The following is a 19,976-nucleotide window of genomic DNA, read 5'->3' as shown; positions in this document are numbered from 1 at the left end:
TCTGTGGAGTGAAGGAGACTGAGGGATGAACTTACAGAGGTTCATAAAGTCACAGTCTTCTTCCCATGGTAGGGGAGTCCAAAACAAGAGGACTTAGGTTTGACGTGAGAGAGGAAAGATGTAAGGGGACCTGAGGGCAAGTCTTTCACACTGAAGGTTATAGGTATATGGCACAAGGTGACAGAGGAGGTGGTAACAATGACAACATGTAACAGACACTTTGACAGGTACCCAGGTAGGAAAGGTTTACAGGGATATGTGTAAGTGCAGACATATAGGCCAAGTAGCTCAGCAAGGTACCTTGATTGGCATGAATGAGTTGGGCCAAAGAAGGTATTTTTGCACTAGGACCTTGTTGTGCAATGACAATCGTGTCCATTTTACTCCTGGTGAATGGAATCCACACTGATCCGTGCAATCGCTTGGTTACTTGGAGGAGGCAGCTGAGGGGATCTTGGTGATATCAGTTGATTATCTTAGATTGAAAGTTGTGCTTATCTTCTTCTCACCCTCCTCCTTCCCCAACTTAGGAGGGGCCCTGTGTTCCTGGATTGCCACGTGAGTGCAGTTGATTACAGTCTGAGTTCTGAAGAAGCAGAAATTGCTGGTAGAGAACGTACAGAAGTGTTTTCTTCTAGAGTACAGAATGCCAGCAACCTTCATAGTGCTGCAGTGAGGTGTCGTCTAGAGTACTCATTACCTCATGACTCTGGAGAGGTATTTCAGGCACCTGTGACCCATGTGGAGGTCCCCTGTATATGCCTTCTGCCTCCACCCTCAGGTCTCCTAGTATTACGTTTGGTATCTGTGGCACCTGATCTGAAAACCCAGCTCCGATAATCTTCTATTATATGGATGATATCATTAGCTATTTTTCTGTCATTGGAATTGCAAATACCAGATTTCATTTCCATTGGCATCCCACTTCAGGCTGAAAGACATTTCTCACTGTGTAATGCGGAGAAAACAGCCCTCTGCAATATGATGTCTGTGGCATTGTGTTCATTCCAAGTTGACATCATTCAGCAGGGTATCTGCATTATTTGATTGATCTTTGTTTAATACACTCGCTTGACATTTTAAACACAGAACGGGTTCTAACGTGAATTTGTACAGTCTAAGAAAACTACGGAGATGCTGGGAATAAATTACAGTACCTTAAGTCAAAACTTAGGCATTCTGCCTGAGTGCAAAACCAAGTACGTGCATAGCTTCCAGAAAAAAATAGGTGTGTTTGGTGGTTTCTGAAGATAAGAAATCTGTTTGAAAAGTATGTAAGTCAAAATGATTTGGCTGCAAGATAAATCTGATAGAGATGGGAGCTGATGACCACTTGAAGTTATTGCAGAAAATATTTGCCAGTGCATATGTCCAAGTGAGACATTTGTGTTGCATGTATATGGTGGTGTTCTATAGTGGCATTGAATGGTGCACTCGTACAAAATTCGACTGTGTAAAAAACCCACAAGAATATGGAACAAATTTTTAAACAGAGGACTAAACCCCGCTTTGACTTTGGTTTAACATTTCCAAAGCTGCTTAACATGCTGTTGGAGAGTATTTCAATATTCACCATTCAGAATCAGAATCAGGTTTGTTATCACCAGCGTGTGTCATGAAATGTGGTAACTTAGCAGCAGGAGTTCAATGCATTACATAATAATATAGAAAGAAAAAAAATAAATCGATCAATCAATTACAGCAAGTAGATATATATGTACAGTTGAAGTCAGAAGTTTACATACACCTTAGCCAAATACAGTTAAACTCAGTTTTTCACAATTCCTGACATTTAATCCTAGAAAACATTCCCTGTCTTAGGTCAGTTAGGATCACTATTTTAAGAATGTGAAATGTCAGAATAATAGTAGAGAGAATGATTTATTTCAGCTTTTATTTCTTTCATCACTTTCCCAGTGGGTCAGAAGTTTACATACACTTTGTTAGTATTTGGTAGCATTGTAGTCACGCGCAAAGGCACTACTAAAGAAACACATGGAGGCAGAGAGAGCTGAACTCAGAATGTCTTTACTGATTCAAAATTGCACGCTTAAATCTCCCCTCCCATGGGCCCCCTGCGACCCACGGGGCGGACGTGACGTCAGACTGTCCCCGGAAGGTCCGCCCCGAGCAGGTAGTTCCAAACGCGCCACTACGTGTCTGCCCGTGGCTTCTGATGGTGGTTCGAGTCCCGTGTGTGCGGACCGCCACACCCCCCCCCCAGAAACATCCATCGGGGGAGTGGAGCCCCCCAGTCTGTGTGGCTTGCCTGGGTGGCCGGCCTCGCCAGCGCGGTGCGGGTACCCTCACTGGTTGCTCAACGTCCAAGTGCGCCGGTTTCAGGTGGCTCACTGTAAAAGTCTCTTCCCGGCCACCCACCTCCACGACACACGTGGTTCCGTTGTGCCAGATCACCTTGAAGGGTCCCTCACACGGCCGCTTTAGAGATGACCTGTGCATGCCCCTGTGAATAAAAACATACTCACAGTATCGGAGGTCTTTAGGGGTGAAGGATAGCATGGGACCATGCCTGGAGGATGGGACTGGTGCCAGGGTCCCTACCTTGTCCCGAAGCCTCGTTGGCACTGCTGCTGGAGTTTCTTCCGAACCTCGGGCCTCTGGTACGAACTCGCCTGGGACAGTCAGGGGGCGCCATAGACTAATTCCACCGAGGAGGTGTCCAGGTCCTCCTTGGGGGCTGTGCGGATGCCCAGCAGGACCCAGGGAAGCTCATCTGTCCAGTTGGGACCCTTGAGACGTGCCATCAGGGCCAACTTGAGGTGCCGGTGGAATCGCTCTACCAAACGGTTGGACTGGGGATGGTACGCTGTGGTGTGATGCAGCTGGGTGCCCAGGAGCTGCGCCAGTGCTATCCACAAACCAGACGTGAACTGCACCCCTCTGTCGGAGGTGATGTCCATTGGGAGGCCGAACCTGGCGATCCAGTTTGCAATGAGTGTCCTGGTGGAGGACTCAGTGGACGTGTCTGCGAGCGGTACGGCTTCCGGCCATCTGGTGAACCTGTCTACCATGGTAAGGATATACCTGGCACCCCGGGAGTCTGGCAGGGGGCCGACGATGGCCACGTGGATGTTTTGGAACCTCCCGTGAGTCGGCTGGAACTGCTGGAGGGGGGCCTTCAGGTGCTGCTGGACTTTGGCGGTCTGGCAGTGTACGCAGATCCTGGCCCAGTGTCCAAACTGTTTGCGCAAACCGTGCAAGATGAATCTGTCCACTACCAGCTTGATGGACGCCTGGATGGACAGGTGGGCCAGGTCGTGCAGCGTGTCGAACATCGATGCCTCCGTGTTGCTGGTACCACGGGTTGGGGTTTGCTGGTAGACACGTCGCACAGGAGTTGATCCGCTGCCGGGCCGATGGAGACGTCCTCCAACTGGAGCCCCGAAACGGCAGTGCGGTAAGCCAGGATCTCGGTGTCTGACCGTTGTGCTTCTGCCAGTGCTGCATAGTTTATTCCTGAGGACGATATGCCTACTGAGTGGAGGCAGGGGCGAGACAGTGTGACGGCGACGACGTTGTTCTTCCCTGCGATGTGGCGGACGTCCGTGGTGAATTCTGAAATAATGGACAGGTGCCTCTGCTGCCGAGCCGACCATGGGTCCGATACCTTGGCCAGTGCGAAGATGAGGGGCTTGTGGTCCGTATACACGGTGAACTCCCTTCTCTCGAGGAAGTATCGGAAATGCCGGACAGCCAGGTAGAACGCTAGCAACTCTCTGTCGAAAGCGCTGTACTTCACCTCTGGTGGCCGTAGGTGCCGGCTGAAGAAAGCAAGTGGTCGCCACTGGTCCTCGACGAGCTACTCCAGGACTCCGCCGACCTCCGTGTCGGAAGCGTCGACTGTGAGTGTCGTGGGTACATCGACTCTTGGGTGCACTAGGAGGGCTGCCTTTGCCAGCGTGTCCTTGGCCTGCTCGAACGCCTCCATGGGCTCCGCGTCCCGTGTCACTGCTTTGGCCTTGCCGGCCATCAGGCTGAACAAGGGTCTCTGATGCGTGCCACCACCGGCATGAACCGATGATAAAAGTTGACCATCCCTACGAACTCCTGCAGGCCCTTGACCGTGCTGGGCTTGGGGAACCAGTGGATGGCCTGGACCTTGTCCGGTAGGGGAACTGCACCATCTCGGTTGACTCTGTGGCCCAAGAAGTCGACCTCTGTCAGCCCGAACTGGCACTTTGCCGGATTGTTTGCCGGTCCGTGGTCGCTCAGGCGTTGGCAGAGCTGGCGCAAATGTGCCACGTGCTGTTGGTGCGAACTGCTGGCCACCAGGATATCGTCCAAGTAAATGAAAACGAAATCCAGGCCGCGTCCCACTGAGTCCATGAGCCTTTAGAAAGTTTGAGCTGCATTCTGGAGATCGAAAGGCATCCTCAGGAATTCGAACAAGCCGAACGGGGTGATGAGGGCTGTCTTGGGCACATCGTCGGGGTGCACTGGGATCTGATGGTATCCCCTGACCAGGTCGATTTTCGAGAAGATGGTTGCTCCGTGCAGGTTCGCCATGAAGTCCTGGATGTGGGGCACCGGGTATCTGTCGGCGGTTGTGGCGTTGTTGAGCCTTCTGTAGTCTCCGCAGGGCCTCCATCCTCCTGCGGACTTGGGCACCATGTGCAGTGGGGATGCCCACGAGCTGTCTGAGCAGCGTACGCTTCCCATCTCTTCCATCTTACGGAACTCCTCCTTGGCGAGGTGGAGCTTGTCGGGTGGGAGCCTGCGAGCTCAGGTGTGCAGCGGCGGTCCTTGTGTAGGGATGTGGTGCTGCACGCCGTGCTTGAGGTCGGCCGTGGAGAACTGTGGGGTGACTATGGAGGGGAATTCTGCCAACACCCTGGCGAATTCGTTACCCGAGAGGGTCACGGAATCCAGGTGGAGGGCCGGTAGCTTGGCTTCTCTGAGCTGGGAAGTCTGGAATGTCTCGGCATGGACCAAACGCCGGTCTTTTAGGATGACCAGGAGGCAGTTGGCTGGTAGGAAATCTGCCCCTAGTAGTGGCTGTGACACCGCTGCCAATGTGAAAGTCCAAGTGAAACGGCTGGACCCGAAATGCAGTGAGATAGTTCGCAGACTGTACGTCCGAATACTGGTGCCATTTGTACCGGTGAGTTCGGGGCCTGGGACCGTGTTACGAGTGTCCATGTTCGGGGGGGGGGGAGTATGCTGACTTCGGCCCCGGTGTCTACCAGGAAGCGCCGCCCAGAGTGTTGGTCCCAGAGGTACAGGAGGCTGTCTCGGTGGCCAGACGTCATAGCTATTAGCTGGGGCTGGCCTGGCATTTCCCAGAAAGGCACATGGTAGACGGCAGCGGCGCATGCCTGAGCCCCATCTTTGGTGATGGAAACACCATTGTTCCGAACTTTCGTCTTTCTCCCCCGTGGGTCTCAACGGTCTCGGTTGTGGGGACTGGGCTTTGGGGCGCTTGATCGTGGCTAGGCCAGTGGAGGCTGCTCCACGTTGCTTGCTCTGCCAAAGGACGTTTGTTTTAGCCGCGATCCTGTGTGGGTCACTGAAATCCTCACTCGTGAGGAGGAGGTGAACGTCCTCTGGCATTTGCTGGAGGAACAAGTGTTCAAATAAAAGGCACGGCTTATGGCCGTTCATGAGTGCCAGCATATCATTCATGAGCTCGGATGGCGTGCAGTCGCCCAGGCCATCCATATGTAGGAGCCGCACGGCCTGTTCGCGGTGGGAGAGTCCGAAGGTACGGATCAGGAGCACCTTAAGCTTAGTGTACCTGTCCTCTGTTGGTGGCTGGCGTAGGAAGTCGATGATCCGGCCTGCCGTCTCCTGGTCGAGCGTGCTGACCATGTAGTAGTACCGCATGGCGTCGGCTATAATGTCTCTGATACTGAACTGGGCCTCAGCCTACTCGAACCAAACGTGGGGCTGAGTGGCCCAGAAAGTCGGGAGCTTCAGAGAGACCGTGCTGTGTGAGTTGCTCGAACTCATGGCAGGTCGCTGAGTCGCCGGCTCCAGATGCCGTCTGGAACGTCGGGGTCACCAATGTAGTCGCGCACAAACCCGCTACTAAAGAAACACACGGAGGCAGAGACAGCTGAACTCAGAATGCCTTTACTGATTCAATCTCCCCTCCCATGGGCCCCTGCCACCTGCGGGATGGACGTTACGTCAGACTGTCCCCGGAAGGTCCGCCCTGAGCGGGTAGTTCCAAACGCGCTACCACATGTCTGCCCGCAGCTCCCGATGGCGGTTCAAGTCCCGCGTGTGCGGGCCGCCACAGCATTGCCTTTAAGTTGTTTAACTTGGGTCAAACTTTTTGGGTAGCCTTCCACAAGCTTCTCACAGTAAGTTGCTAGAATTTTGTTCCATTCCTCCAGACAGAACTGGTGTAACTGAGTCAGGTTTGTAGGCCTCCTTGCTCACACACACTTTTTCAGTTCTGTCCACAAATTTTCTATCGAATTGAGGTCAGAAAATGATGTCAAGTCTTGTTCATCCTTGGGAGAAATTTCCAAATGCCTGAAGGTACCACGTTCATCTGTACAAACAATACTATGCAAGTATAAACACCATGGGACCACGCAGCCGTCATACCGCTCAGGAAGGAGACGCATTCTGTCTCCTAGAGATGAACGTACTTTGGTGCGAAAAGTGCAAATCAATCCCAGAACAACAGCAAAGGACCTTGTGAAGATGCTGGAGGAAACAGGTAGACAAGTATCTATATCCACAGTAAAACGAGTCCTATATGGACATAACCTGAAAGGCTGCTCAGTAAGGAAGAAGCCACTGCTCCAAAACCGCCATTAAAAAAGCCAGACTACCATTTGCAAATGCACATGGGGACAAAGATCTTACTTATTGGAGAAATGTTCTCTGGTCTGATGAAACAAAAATTGGACTGTTTGGCCATAATGACCGTCATTATGTTTGGAGGAAAAACGGTGAGGTTTGCAAGCTGAAGAACACCATCCCAACCGTGAAGCATGGGGTGGCAGCATCATGTTGTGGGGGTGCTTTGCTGCAGGAGGGACTGGCGCACTTCAAAAATAAATGACATCATGTGGAAGGAAAATTATGTGGATATATTGAAGCAACATTTCAAGACATCAGCCAGGAAGTTAAATCTCAGTCGCAAATGGGTCTTCCAAATGGACAATGACCCCAAGCATATCTCCAAAGTTGTAGCAAAATTGCTTAAGGACAACAAAGTCAAGGTATTGGAGTGGCCATCACACAGTCCTGACCTCAATCCGATAGAAAATTTGTGGGCAGAACTGAAAAAGCGTGTGCGAGCAAGGAGGCCTACAAACCTGACTCAGTTACACCAGTTCTGTCTGCAGGAATGGAACAAAATTCCAGCAACTTACTGTGAGAAGCTTGTGGAAGGCTACCCAAAATATTTGACCCAAGTTAAACAATTTAAAGGCAATGCTACCAAATACTAACAAAGTGTATGTAAACTTCTGACCCATTGGGAAAGTGATGAAAGAAATAAAAGCTGAAATAAATCATTCCCTCTACTATTATTCTGACATTTCACATTCTTAAAATAAAGTAGTGACCCTAACTGACCTAAGACAGGAAATGTTTTCTAGGATTAAATGTCAGGAATTGTGTTGAATGTATTTGGCTAAGGTGTATGTAAACTTCTGACTTCAACTGTATATTAAATAGTTAGATTAAAATAGTGCAAAACAGAAATAATATATAAAAACAAAGTTGCAAGCTCAGTGTTTCATTGTAAACTTATTCTCGTGTTTCTTTACTGTTCACACCATCCCAACCCTAAATCATTTTCTTAACTCCCCTCCCAAAATATTTAACTGCCTGATCACTCCAGTCCTCAAGATATGATGTCAGAATCTGAATCAGAATCAGGTTTGAAATTTGTTGTTATGCAGTAACAGTGCATTGCAATAGATAATAATAAAAACTGTGAATTACAGTTAAAGTAAATAAGTAGTGCAAAAAAGTAGGGAGGTAGTGTTCATGGTTTAAATGTCCATTCAAAAATCTAATGACAGAGAGGTAGAAGGTGTTCCTGAATTGTTGAGTGTGTGCCTTCAGGCTCCTGTTCCTCCTAGCAATGAGAAGAGGGCATGTCCCGGGTGATGGGGGTCCTTACTGATGGATGCCACCTTCTTCAGGCACTGCTCCTCGAAGATGTCCTGTATGCCAGGGAGGCTAGTGCCCATGATGGAGCTGACAAGAGCTTACAACTTTCTGCACCTTAAAATCGATCCTGTATAGTGCCCCCCGTACCAGACAGTGATGCAGCCAAGTAGAATATTCTCGTGAAATATTTGTAGAAATTTGTGAGGGTCTTTGGAGACATACCAAATGGCCTCAACCTCCTAGTGAAATATAGCCATTGTTGTACCTTCTTTGTAGCTGCATCGATATGTTGAGGTCAGGATAGATCCTCAGAGATGTTGTCACCCAGGAACTTGAAATTGCTCACTCTTTCCACTTCTGATCCTTCTATGAGGACTGGTGTGTGTTTCCTCGTCTTATACCCTTTCTGAAATCCACATTCAGTTCTTTGGTCTTACTGACACTGAGGGTAAGCTGGTTGCTGTGACACCACTCAACTAGCTGATATATCTCGCTCCTATGTGCCTCTCATCACCATCTGAAATTCTGCTAACATTAGCTACAGGTATCCTCATAGCTGTAGTTTTACTCTCCTTTTCAAAGCGTGCTTAAAAGGCGTTCAACTCATCTGGGAGTGAAGCATCACAGCCACTCATGATGTTGGGTTTCACCTTGTAGGAAGTAATGGCCTGCAAATCCTGTGGTCTTCAGTCTCTGCTTATACTCAGGGAGCAGAAGTTCAGCCAGGTGATCAGACTTTCCAAAGTGTGGGCGGGGGATAGCACAGCAAGTGCTGTTGGAGGAAGGATAACAGTGGTCCAGTGAGGTGGCTTCTCTGGTTCCATTAGTGAAATGTTGGCAATAAATGGAGACGTTTTTCAAGCCGACCTGGTTAAAATCCCCCAAAATGATCGGGAAGGCATCAGGATGTGCTGTTTCATGCCTGTTGATTACGTCTCTCAGTTCGGGTGGGATGTACACCACTACCAAGATGATGGCTGGAAACTCCTGTGGCAGATAAAATGGGCAACACTTGATCGCAAAATGTTCTTGGTCTGGTGGACAGGACTGGTACAGCATTCATGTACCACAAGGAGTTGATCAGAAAGCATACTCCACCTCCTCTGCCTTTGAAAGACTCAGCGGTCCTATCTTGGCAGTAAATTGTGAATCCACCATCTGTACCACGTTGTCCATGACTTTGGGAAACAAAAAACACAATAGGTGCTAATGTCCCTTGGTACAGTAATCTTGCTCTTGGGTCATCAATTTAATTTACCAGAGCCTACATTGCCCAGCAGGATAGTCGGTAGTGGGAGCCAGAAGCCTTGTCTCCTTAAGTGAACTTTTAAACCAACGCGGCATTCTCTCTTCCACTGTCTCAAAGGAGAACCACACCAGTGACCAGAGACTACGATCCAAAAGTAATTGACTTTGAGTAGCAATAGATTTTTTTAATTGCCTTAAAATAATGTCGCTTACACTATTGTCCATGGCTGTAGCTGTGGATTTCAGCTGTAGCAGTCTAAAATGGGAATGTTTGCTGATTTCCATCAGAGCGGCTCACTCAAGTTGCCTTCTTAATGGCGCCCTGAAAGTGCTTCGATACATAAAGTATTTCTCAGCTTTCAGGTCATTCCCACTAGTTCTATTTCCTTACTTACATCTCTACTAATATAATGTCTTTCATGTTGCCATCAACTCCCACCCACCCACTCTCCACTCACATAACACCACCCAAAGTAGGGGAAATTTACTGCAGCCAAATAACCAGCCAACATACCATTGGGATGAGGAAGGAAACCAGAGCACCCAGGTGAAACCCTGTGGTCACAGGGAGGACATTTAAACTCCACCACAGGTCAGGACTGAGATGCCCTGATTTATAGGACTTGGCTTCTTTCTGTGCACAGTTGCAGTCTTCTAAAATAGTTGTGTCAGTTGTTGTGGAGAGCATCCATGAGACTTTCCAATTTTCAGTAGGGAATCGTCTTGTTTCTCAGAACATAGACAGGACTAGGTTTAAATCTAGAGGAATATGGAAATTGCATGATAATGTGTTCTGTTTAACATGAATTTATATACATTTAAAGGCAAAAATAAACACATTCAGAGATTTGGACAGGGAACTTTACTCTTGAGAATGATTTAAGATATGAAAATCTTAGCTCTTTGAACAAATTACTTCCTGTGGTGATTTTGCCAGCATTTGAATGTCTGCTAAGAGAGCCCTCTGCATAAAAACGTAATAAATATAATGTTAAACTTGTGTACCACCAAATACATAATCACAATTGAAATTCAGACACTGTTCTAAAGGATATCTAAAGGTAACAATTGATAAATAACTGTTATATCTCTTATATAAATATGAATATTCAGAATGCCTGCATTACATACAGTATTTCATTGTCATTATTATTGATTGGTTATGAATTCCATCAAAGCTTTCAAGGTTTAACTTTGTGTACTTTTCTCCCCAGACATTAGACCTCATGAATGAAAACATCCGCCGAGGAATTGAACATTATTATGATGACCTGGATTTCAAGAACATAATGGATTTTGTCCAACAGGAGGTGGGTCGGATTTTAAAATATTGGTGTCTCCATGTACAGTATGTGAGAAGGTTTACAGGCATCGCTAATTCCACTGTCTGATAATGTGGTTTCGTAGCAAATTTTGAGTAGAAGGGAGGCCAGGACTCAATTAAATAAAATAACCCTGTTGTAGATGATGAATTTTTTAGGAACTTAGCAAATATGTATGCTACCAGACTCAAATGAAATCTAAGCAAAATGAAAAGCAATAGCCGGCTGGTCAGGCAAAAATGTTTCATGTCGGCTACCCTTCCTCATAGCTGATAATGATGAAACAGAGACAGATACTCACAGTAATATCCATGATGGGACAGAGACCATGGAATCAAAGTTATACAGCAAGGAACCAGGACTTTGGCCCAACTCGCCCATGCTGACCGAAGTCTACCTGTGCTAGTACCTGCGTTTAACTCACATTCCTCCAATCCTTTCGCAGCCATGTACTGATCTAAATGTCTTTTAACCATCGTTGTACCCACCTGCACAGCTTCTTCTGGCAGCTCATTCCATTTACACACCATCCTCTAGATGAAAGGTTTGCTCATGAGGTCATTTATAACTCTGACTCCTGTCACCTTCAAGCTATGGCCTCTTGTTTTGGACTCCCCTACTCTGGGAAAAACTGGGACCACTCCTCAAGCCTCCTGTCCTGTTAACATCCTTGTGAATCTTATCTGCACTCTTTCAAACAACAACGTGTACAGCTGTAACATTAACATCCCAGCTCCTGTACTCAATATCCTAACCAATGAAGGCAAACTAGACAGGCTCCTTGGTTAATGCGTATCCGTGTCTCCACTTCCAAAAGGCTATGAATCTGTATCTCTAGATCTCATATCTTTGGCCCTTGTGTCATCTTTGTTCAGATGACACAATGACTGAGAACAGTTAGAGAAAATGAATGAACATGCTGGACAGTGTGAGGAAGAACAAAGCAATTGCTGGGAATCTTAGACGAAAGAGAAATTGAAAATGTCCAACAGATCACTGCATCTCTAAGAGAGGAAGATAATTGTACAGAGATGGATAAACTTCATCACAAGTGGCTACTACTAGATCCAGCTAAAGCACCTCTCCTGTGCCATCTATACCTTTCAGGACTTTTACATTGACCATATCCTACTTGGTACTGGGGTGATTGAAATCTCACATTATCACGAATTTTACATGTTAGAAATTTGCTTACAAATTTACTCTTTGGACTACTTTGAAGTCTAAGGTACAGTTCCAATAATGTAATTGCCCTTTTTTATTCTTGAGTTTAACTTGCATCATCATTCTATGAGTCATGGTGTCGTAGAAAAGTACAGCACAGAAACAGCCCCCTCGGCCCATCCAGTCCATGCCGACCCGTTTAAACTGCCTACTCCCATCGAAATGCACCAGGACCGCAGCCTCCATACCTCTACCATCCATGTACCTAGCCAAACTTTTCTTAAATGCTGAACCCAAGCCTGCATGCACCACTTGCACTGGCAGCTCATTCAACACTCTCATGACCCTCTGAGTGAAAAGGTTTACCCTCATATTCCCCTTAAACCTTTCACCTTTCACCTTAACCCATGACCTTTAGTTGTAGCCCCACCCAGCCTCAGTGGAGAAGCATACTTGCATTTATCCTATCTATACCCCTCATAATTTTGTATACTTCTATCAAATCTCTTAATCTTCTATGTTCCAAGGACTAAAGTCCTAACCTATTCAATTTTTTCTTATAGCTCAGGTCCTCCAGTCCCAGCAAAATCCTTGTAAAATTTCTCTGTACGCTTTCAACTTTATTTTATCTTTCCTGTAGGTAGGTGACCAAAACTGCACACTATACTCCAAATTAGGCCTCGCCAATATCTTGTACAACTTCAACTTTACATCATATCTCCTGTACTCAATACTTTGATTTGTGAAGGCCAATATGCCAAAAGCTTTCTTTATGACCCTATCAACCTTTGACACCACTTTCAATGAATTATGGACCTGTATTCCCAGATCCCTTTGTTCTACAACACTCCTCAGTGCCCTGCCGTTTACTGTGTAAAACCTACCCTGGTTGGTCTTACTGAAGTGCAACACCTCAGGCTCGTCTGCATTAAATTGCATCTGCCATTTTTCAGCCCATTTTTACAGCTGGTCCAAATCCCACTGTAAGTCATAATAGTCTTCCTGGCTGTCCTCTACACCCCCAATCTTGGTTCATCCACAAATTTGTTAATCCAGTTGATCACGTTATCTCCAGGTCATTGATATAGTTGATAAACAACACTGATCCCTGCAGCACTCCACTAGTCACAGGCCTCCAGTCAGAGAGGCAACCTTTTACTGCCACTCAATGGCTTCTCCCACAAAGCCAATGTCAAATCCAAATTACTTCCTCATCTTGAAAGCCGAGCGACTGAACCTTCTCGACCAACCTCCCATGCGGAACCTTGTCAGATCCCTTGCTAAAATCCACGTAGAACACATCCACTGCCTTGCCTTCATTATCTTTCCTGGTAACTTCCTCGAAAAACTCTATAAGATTAGTTAGAGACAACCTACCACGCATGAAGTCATGCTGAGTATCCTGGATCGGTCCACGTCTATCCAAATATTCATATATCCAGTAACTTTCCCACTACTGATTTCAGGCTCACCGGCCTATAATTTCCTGGTTTATTTTTAAAGCCTCTCATAAACAGCGGAACAACATTGGCTATCCTCCAGTCCTCCGGCATCTCACTTGTCACAAAGGATGATTTAAATATCTCTGCTAGAGCCCCGGCAGTTTCTGCACTGTCCTCCCACAGGGTCCAGGGGAAACACTGTGTCAGGCCCAGGGGATTTATTCACCCTAATTTGCCGCAATTTTCTCCCTTGGAATCATTTTGTTCTTAACATATTTGTAGAATCCTTTAAGATTCTCCTTCACCTTGCCTGCTAAGGCTACCTGATGCCTTCTTTTAACTCTCCTGACTTCTTTCTCTTGCATTACTTATACTCCATAAACACCTCATTTGGTCCTACTTGCTATACACCTCCTTTTTTTCTTAACCAAGGTTCCCTATACCTGTTATCATTACCTTTTGTTTTGACTGGCACATACAAGCTTAGTACTCTGAAAATTTCACTTTTGAAGGCCTCCCTCTTACCAAGTACACCTTTGCTAGAAAACAGTCTGTCCCAAAGCACGCTTACCAGATCATTCAATGTGAATCTCAACCCATGTGCCAGTCCTATCTTTTTGCATATTTACTTTAAAACTAATGGCATTGTGGTCACTAGATGCAAAGTGTTCACCTACACAAGCTTCTGTTACCTGCCCTGTCTCATTCCCCAATAGCAGATAAAGTATCGCGTACTCTCTCATTGGGACTTCTCTGTACTAATTAAGAAAACTTTTCTGAATGCACTTGACAACCTCTATCCCATCTAGTCCTATTACAGTATGGGAGTCCCAGTTAACATATGCAAAGTTAAATCACCTACTATTACAGCATTATGTTTCTTGCAACAGTCTGCAATCTCTCTACAAAGGGGAGGAGAAGATGGCGGCGCGACGCAGCACGCGAGGCCGCTCCGAAATGATATCGTATTTGTAAGTAGATACCGTGCACAATCCTGATTTCATGGAGACAGCTGTGAGGAGCACGGAGGAACATCTGGAGAAACTTCTGAAATGCCCGCTTCGCTGTCGCTGCTACTGTGCGATCGAGAATCTCCGGAGGGGAAGGCCCCAAATCCTCGGCTTTGCCTATTGCCTGTTGCCGGGGTCGAAGCGCTCAGCGGAGATGGAGCTCGGTGCTCGGTGTCGGAGGGCTGGTCGGAGGCTCGAAGTTTTCGGACAGACTCAAGAGTCGGCTGTGATCGGGTGCTTCCAGGGTGCTACATTGGCAAGTTTTCAGCGCTGGAAGCTCATGGCAGGGAGAGTTTTTCTTCCTTCTACCGTCTGTGTGAGATGATGAGACTTTCAAGAGACTTTGAGACTTTTTTTTTACCGTGCCCATGGTCTGTTCTTTATCAAATTACGGTATTGCTTTGCACTGCTGTAACTATATGTTATAATTATGTGATTTTTGTCAGTTTTTCAGTCTTGGTTTGTCTTGTGTTTCTGTGATATCATTCTGGAGGAACATTGTATCATTTCTTAATGCATGCATTACTAAATGACAATAAAAGAGGACTGTGTGTCCTCATAATCTAATTTAATCTAATTTGTTCCTCAGACTGCTGGGTGGTTTGTAATATAGCCCCTTTAACGTAGTCATACCTTTTTATTTCTCAGTTCCACCCATTACACCTCACTAGTCTCCTGACGGAGCACTGCAGTGACATTTTCCTTGACTAGTAACACCACTCCTCCTCCTTTAATCCCTCCTGCTCTGTCACGTCTAAAACAATGATCCTTCGAACAAATCATTGTTTTTCATAGAACCAAAATGGCCATTTCCCCCACCCCTCAATTTCACTTTTCCACTTTCCTCCCTCTTCAAGTTTGCATGAGATGTCATTTATCTGGATTGTGTTGGTGCAGTGTTCACTCCTCTCCCCCTCCCCCCTTCAGTCTGATCCATCACTGTGGCCAATCATTCATTTGCATCAAATTGCAACTTATACGGGTCAAAGATGACCTGGGACTCAGGTCGGCTGATGTCTACAGGATTTCCTGTGACTGTGGAACAGTGTATATTGGCCAGACGGGACATACAGTGGAAACCCGTATAAAGGAACACAGGAGGTGTTTGGGTTACCTGGAGAAATCGGTGGTAGCAGAACACTGCATTCACAATAGCTTGAGGACTGACTTCGAGAGCACTGAACTACTGCACCACACCACTGGTTTTTGGGACCACCTGGTGGAGAAAGCCATTGAAATAAAACTAAAGGAAAAGAGCTTTAACAAAGACAAAGGACTTGCTCCAAGTAAGAACTGGAATTAGAAGGTGATGAGGCAGGAAATGCAGACTCAGTATTTCTGATATTTATGGAAGATGTCCCAGCTTTTGCCTGAAAATAGAAAGGTATATGATTGGGTAGTTTAAGCAGCCAATTAATGATGCAAAAATTGATAATACTTCTGGTTGTGTGTGACAAAATGTCTTCACCTGCTCCGGCATTTATGGGTTGTCATGGGTGAAAGCTGATTGAGTGTGATTAGGAGATTTGGGGATCGATCAATATGTCAGGCCAAGTGGTCGGTACTAGGGCTTGTGAGGTGTGCTAAGGTGTGTCAGTTTCTAGGGTTCATTAATCTGCATAGGAGAAGATCATTATCCTATCGTTGAGGTGGTTTATCAGGGTAATTTTGTGCTGGCAAGAGGGTGATGATTGGCAGATTGTTGCATTGGGTGGGAACGGTGGGGGATATAGGGTTAGCACAGCAGATTGCAGGCTAAGTGGGTGGGCTGTGTCAAGCAAGGATGGTGAGCTTTTGTGGGATGGCTGTGGTTTCTGGGTGTTGGTGCTGGTATCATCATTGCATAGGGATGGGGAGCCTGAAAAAGAGCTGGCTAACTAGATACACCAACTTCAGCAGCATTCCCAGGCTTGACTTAAGTTGTCTGGGCTCCTCTATTTCTTAACGTGTCAGAGTGGACCCCAGAAGGATGAAAATTCTGTTCAACTTACTTCAGTGTATTTACTGTGTCTTGTATTTAACTGAAAATGAATGTAGCACACAAAACTTACAAGATGGATGATATAATTTCTAGGCATTTATATCCAATGTGGAAATTAATTTGTAAAATTCATAACCAATGCTGGAACTCTAAACAGTATTTCAGAGTACTTGGAGTTACTGTGTTGAGCTAGACTATTGGCATTGTTTTCTTTCCCCTTACCACACTGCTTTCTTTAGAAATAAACTGAAATATTGGTTATGTTGGCTTTGTTCCAGTTTAAATGCTGTGGTGGACAAGATTTCACAGATTGGTCAGCAAATATGTACCATAATTGTGAAGGAACTGGACCATTGGCTTGTGGTGTACCGTATTCATGTTGTGTTCATAATAAGGTAAGACTCATTCTGTTATGTTATTTCCAACTTGTTGGAAAAGTTTAGCATCATAACTCTGGATATGTTATAACAAGCAGTAGTAAATCAAGACACCTGGACTTCTAGCCAACACAGCAAGTCATTCATCTGGGAAGCTTCTTCAACTCTGATCCATGGTAGGTAATTTTCCCACCATGGTGGATCAGAACTGAAGAAGCCTCTCAGGTGAATGGCAAAACGTCTTCTAGACAACACAGTTGCCTTGATTTACTACTGCTTGATATACAATGACCTGGATGACTGAGTACCTTCACAGACACTCTGGATCCATTAGGTAAGATGAGCATCCTTTGGTGGCACATGTATGCCCTGATGACTTACACAACTGCAACATAATGTCCCAGCTCCTATGCTCAGTACCCTGACTGATGAAGGCTAGCACACTAATCGCCTTTTTCACCAACTTGTCTACATGTGATGCCGCTTTCAACAAACTACATTCTCGTACTCTGAGGTCCCTCTTTTCTGTTACACTCCCTAGTGCCTGACCATTCATTGTATAAATCTTATGCTGGCTTGACTTTCCAAAATGCATTACTTCACACTTACCTGCATTGAAAACCATCTGCCCGCTTCTCAAACTGATCAAGATCCCTCTATAATCTGCAATAAAGCTCTTCACTATCAACAATTTTGTGTCTTTACTGATCAGACTTTGTGCATTTGCATCCAAATCATTTCTATAAAAACTAAACAACAAGTGTCCCAATACCAGCCCCTATAGTTAGTACACCACTAGTTTCCAGCCTCCATTTCAAGAAACAACCTTCAACTACCATCCTTTGCTTCCTACCTCCCAGCTAACTTTGAATCCACCTAACTTGCTGTCCCTGTATCCCATGGGACCGAACCTTGCAGACTAGCCTGTCGTGTGAAATCTTGTTGAAGGCCTTGGTGGAGTCCAAACAGACAACATCCACTGCCCCACCTTCATATCTACCTTTTTAGTTACCACTTCAATCTAAAAGATTCATCAAGCATGACTTTCCACGCATTACTTCTTGCAATCAGACCCTCTCTATCCAAATGCTGGTAGATCCTGTCCCTCAGAACTCAAAAGGGCACTGATATGGGGTTATTATATTTCAGAAATCACAGAAATGTGATAGAGGAATGGCAGCTCAATATTCCTAGCTATAGTATTTTCAGGCATGATGGGGAGGGGCTTATGAAGCTCAAAAGGGGAGGGGCTTATGCTCAAAAGGGGAGGTGGTTTTGCTCTGCTGACCGGGAGAGCAGCGCATCAGTATTCATAGAGCATAAAACATTTCAATATACTACAGGCCCTTCAGCCCACAATGTTATGCCAACCTTTTAACCTATTCTAAAATCAATTTAACCTTCCTCTCCTACACTGCCCTCTATTTTTCTATCATCCATGTGCCTACCTAAGGGTTTCTTAAAAATCCCTAATGTGTCTGCCTCTACCACCACCCCTGGTACCTACCACTTTCTGAGTAAAGAACTTATCTCTGACATTTCCCTTATACTTTCTTCCAATAACCTTAAAATTATGCTCCCTTGTATTTGTTATTTCTGTCCTTGGAAAAAGTCTCTGGCTACCTACTCGATCTATGCCTTTACCATCTTGTGCAATTCTATCAAGTCACTTCTCATCCTCCTTCACTCCAAAGGGAAAAGCCCTAGCTCACTCAACCTATCCTCATAAGACACACCCTCTAGTCCAGACAGCATCCTGGTAAATCTCCTCTGCACCCTCTCTAAAGCTTCCACATCCTTCCCATAATGAGGCAACCAGAACTGAACACAATACTCTAAAGAGTGATCTAACCAAGGTTTTATAGAACGCAACATTATCTCGTGACTCTTGAACTCAGTGCCCCAACTAATGAAGGCCAACACAACATACAGCTTCTTAACAACCCTATCACCATGTGTGGCAAGTTTGAGGGATCTATAGACATGGACACTAAGATCGCTCTGTTCCTCCACACTGCTAAGGATCCTGGCATTAACCCTGTATTCTTCTTTTATTGGGGAAGGGTTAACTCCAGGAGTTAAAGTGAAAACCTGGGGCAAGTAGAATGGAAGACAACATCCACTAAATGGAAAGTGTATAAAAGCAAAATGTTATAAGATCAGAGTCAACATGTCTCCATAATGGGAAGGGGCAAAAATGATAAGATTAGGAAACATTGGTTTAAAAAAATTGAAAGTTTTATTGGTTTAAAAAAGTAAAATATGTCAAGTATAGGAAATTGTTATCAAGTGCTACTTCAGAGGTTTATAGAAAATATAGGAGTAATCTTAAGGATATAGTTAGGAAGACAAAAAGAACAATGAAATAGTACTGAACAACAGAACTAAAAAGAATTCCAAAGCTTTTATAAATAAATTGGAAGCAAGAGGGTACCTAGGGAAAGAGTGGCCACCCTCAGGATGAAAAGGGAAGCCGTTATGGGGAGCCAGGCAGATATGTACGGAGTCCTCAATGAATACTTTACATCATTATTAAGCAGTGAGAAGAATGGGGAGAATGGAATGTTAGGTGAGGAGTCTACTGATAGTTTGAAACTTGTGTTATCAGGGGAAAGGAAGTATTAAAGAGACCGATGCACATTAAGGTAGATAAAGCTCCAGGGTGTTATGGAAAGCAAAAGGGGTTTTTGAGACTCTGTTGGAGATTTTTGTAATGTCTTTATCCAAGGGTGATGAAGATAGAAGCGTAGCTTTGTGTGTAAATGTTTGAAATGAGAACAAGGGACTACCACAGATCCTCCCAGAGGAAAGAAATGGATATAAAAAATGACACCATTGTTTCTGAAGGGTGATTAAGGCACTAAGGATGCAGAGGTGGGTAGACACTAACCAGGCACTAACCAGAAGAAGAGAATATGAGTCACATTAAAGAAGGGGCAGGGACAGAGGAAACAGAAGGGAGTATTGGGGCTGATGGGAGGGACAGAGGAGAGTGGTTACTAGAAGTTGTCACGAATGGGCTGGCAATATCGGATCCCAAGTGCAGAGGAAAGACAGACTCTGATGTAGAGATGGCAACGTGAGTTTATTCATAATAATTCCAAAAGAACATTGGTAGATCGGCCAAGTGAGACCGTGAGAAGTAAAATTCTCAAAACTGGGACCCTGCAATTAACGTTAGTCAGGCATCCACTTAAATAATACAAGTAACACAGAATACCCGAGCCTAACAAAATAAACTTAACAAACTTAAAGAGAAGGCACGAGGAGACCACATTACAAAGATCAAGTCACTTGAGAAAAACACAACAAACTCTAACTGTTTAACAACT

At 45.4% G+C, this 19,976-nt stretch overlaps 1 protein-coding gene across 2 annotated transcripts in view; it reads left to right on the top strand.

Annotated features, from left to right (window-relative positions):
* The window catches only part of tspan15 (tetraspanin 15), a 166,156-nt gene that overhangs the window by 69,189 nt on the left and 76,991 nt on the right, over positions 1-19,976 (top strand). For both annotated transcript variants that reach the window (XM_063071144.1, XM_063071146.1), the window contains exons 4-5: positions 10,563-10,658; positions 16,546-16,662. In XM_063071144.1, the coding sequence (XP_062927214.1) occupies positions 10,563-10,658; positions 16,546-16,662 (213 nt within the window). The remainder of the gene's footprint in view (positions 1-10,562; positions 10,659-16,545; positions 16,663-19,976) is intronic.

Source organism: Mobula hypostoma, chromosome 19 (assembly GCF_963921235.1).
Source record: "Mobula hypostoma chromosome 19, sMobHyp1.1, whole genome shotgun sequence".
Taxonomy (NCBI): domain Eukaryota; kingdom Metazoa; phylum Chordata; class Chondrichthyes; order Myliobatiformes; family Myliobatidae; genus Mobula; species Mobula hypostoma.
This window is presented reverse-complemented; position numbering and strand designations above follow the sequence as displayed.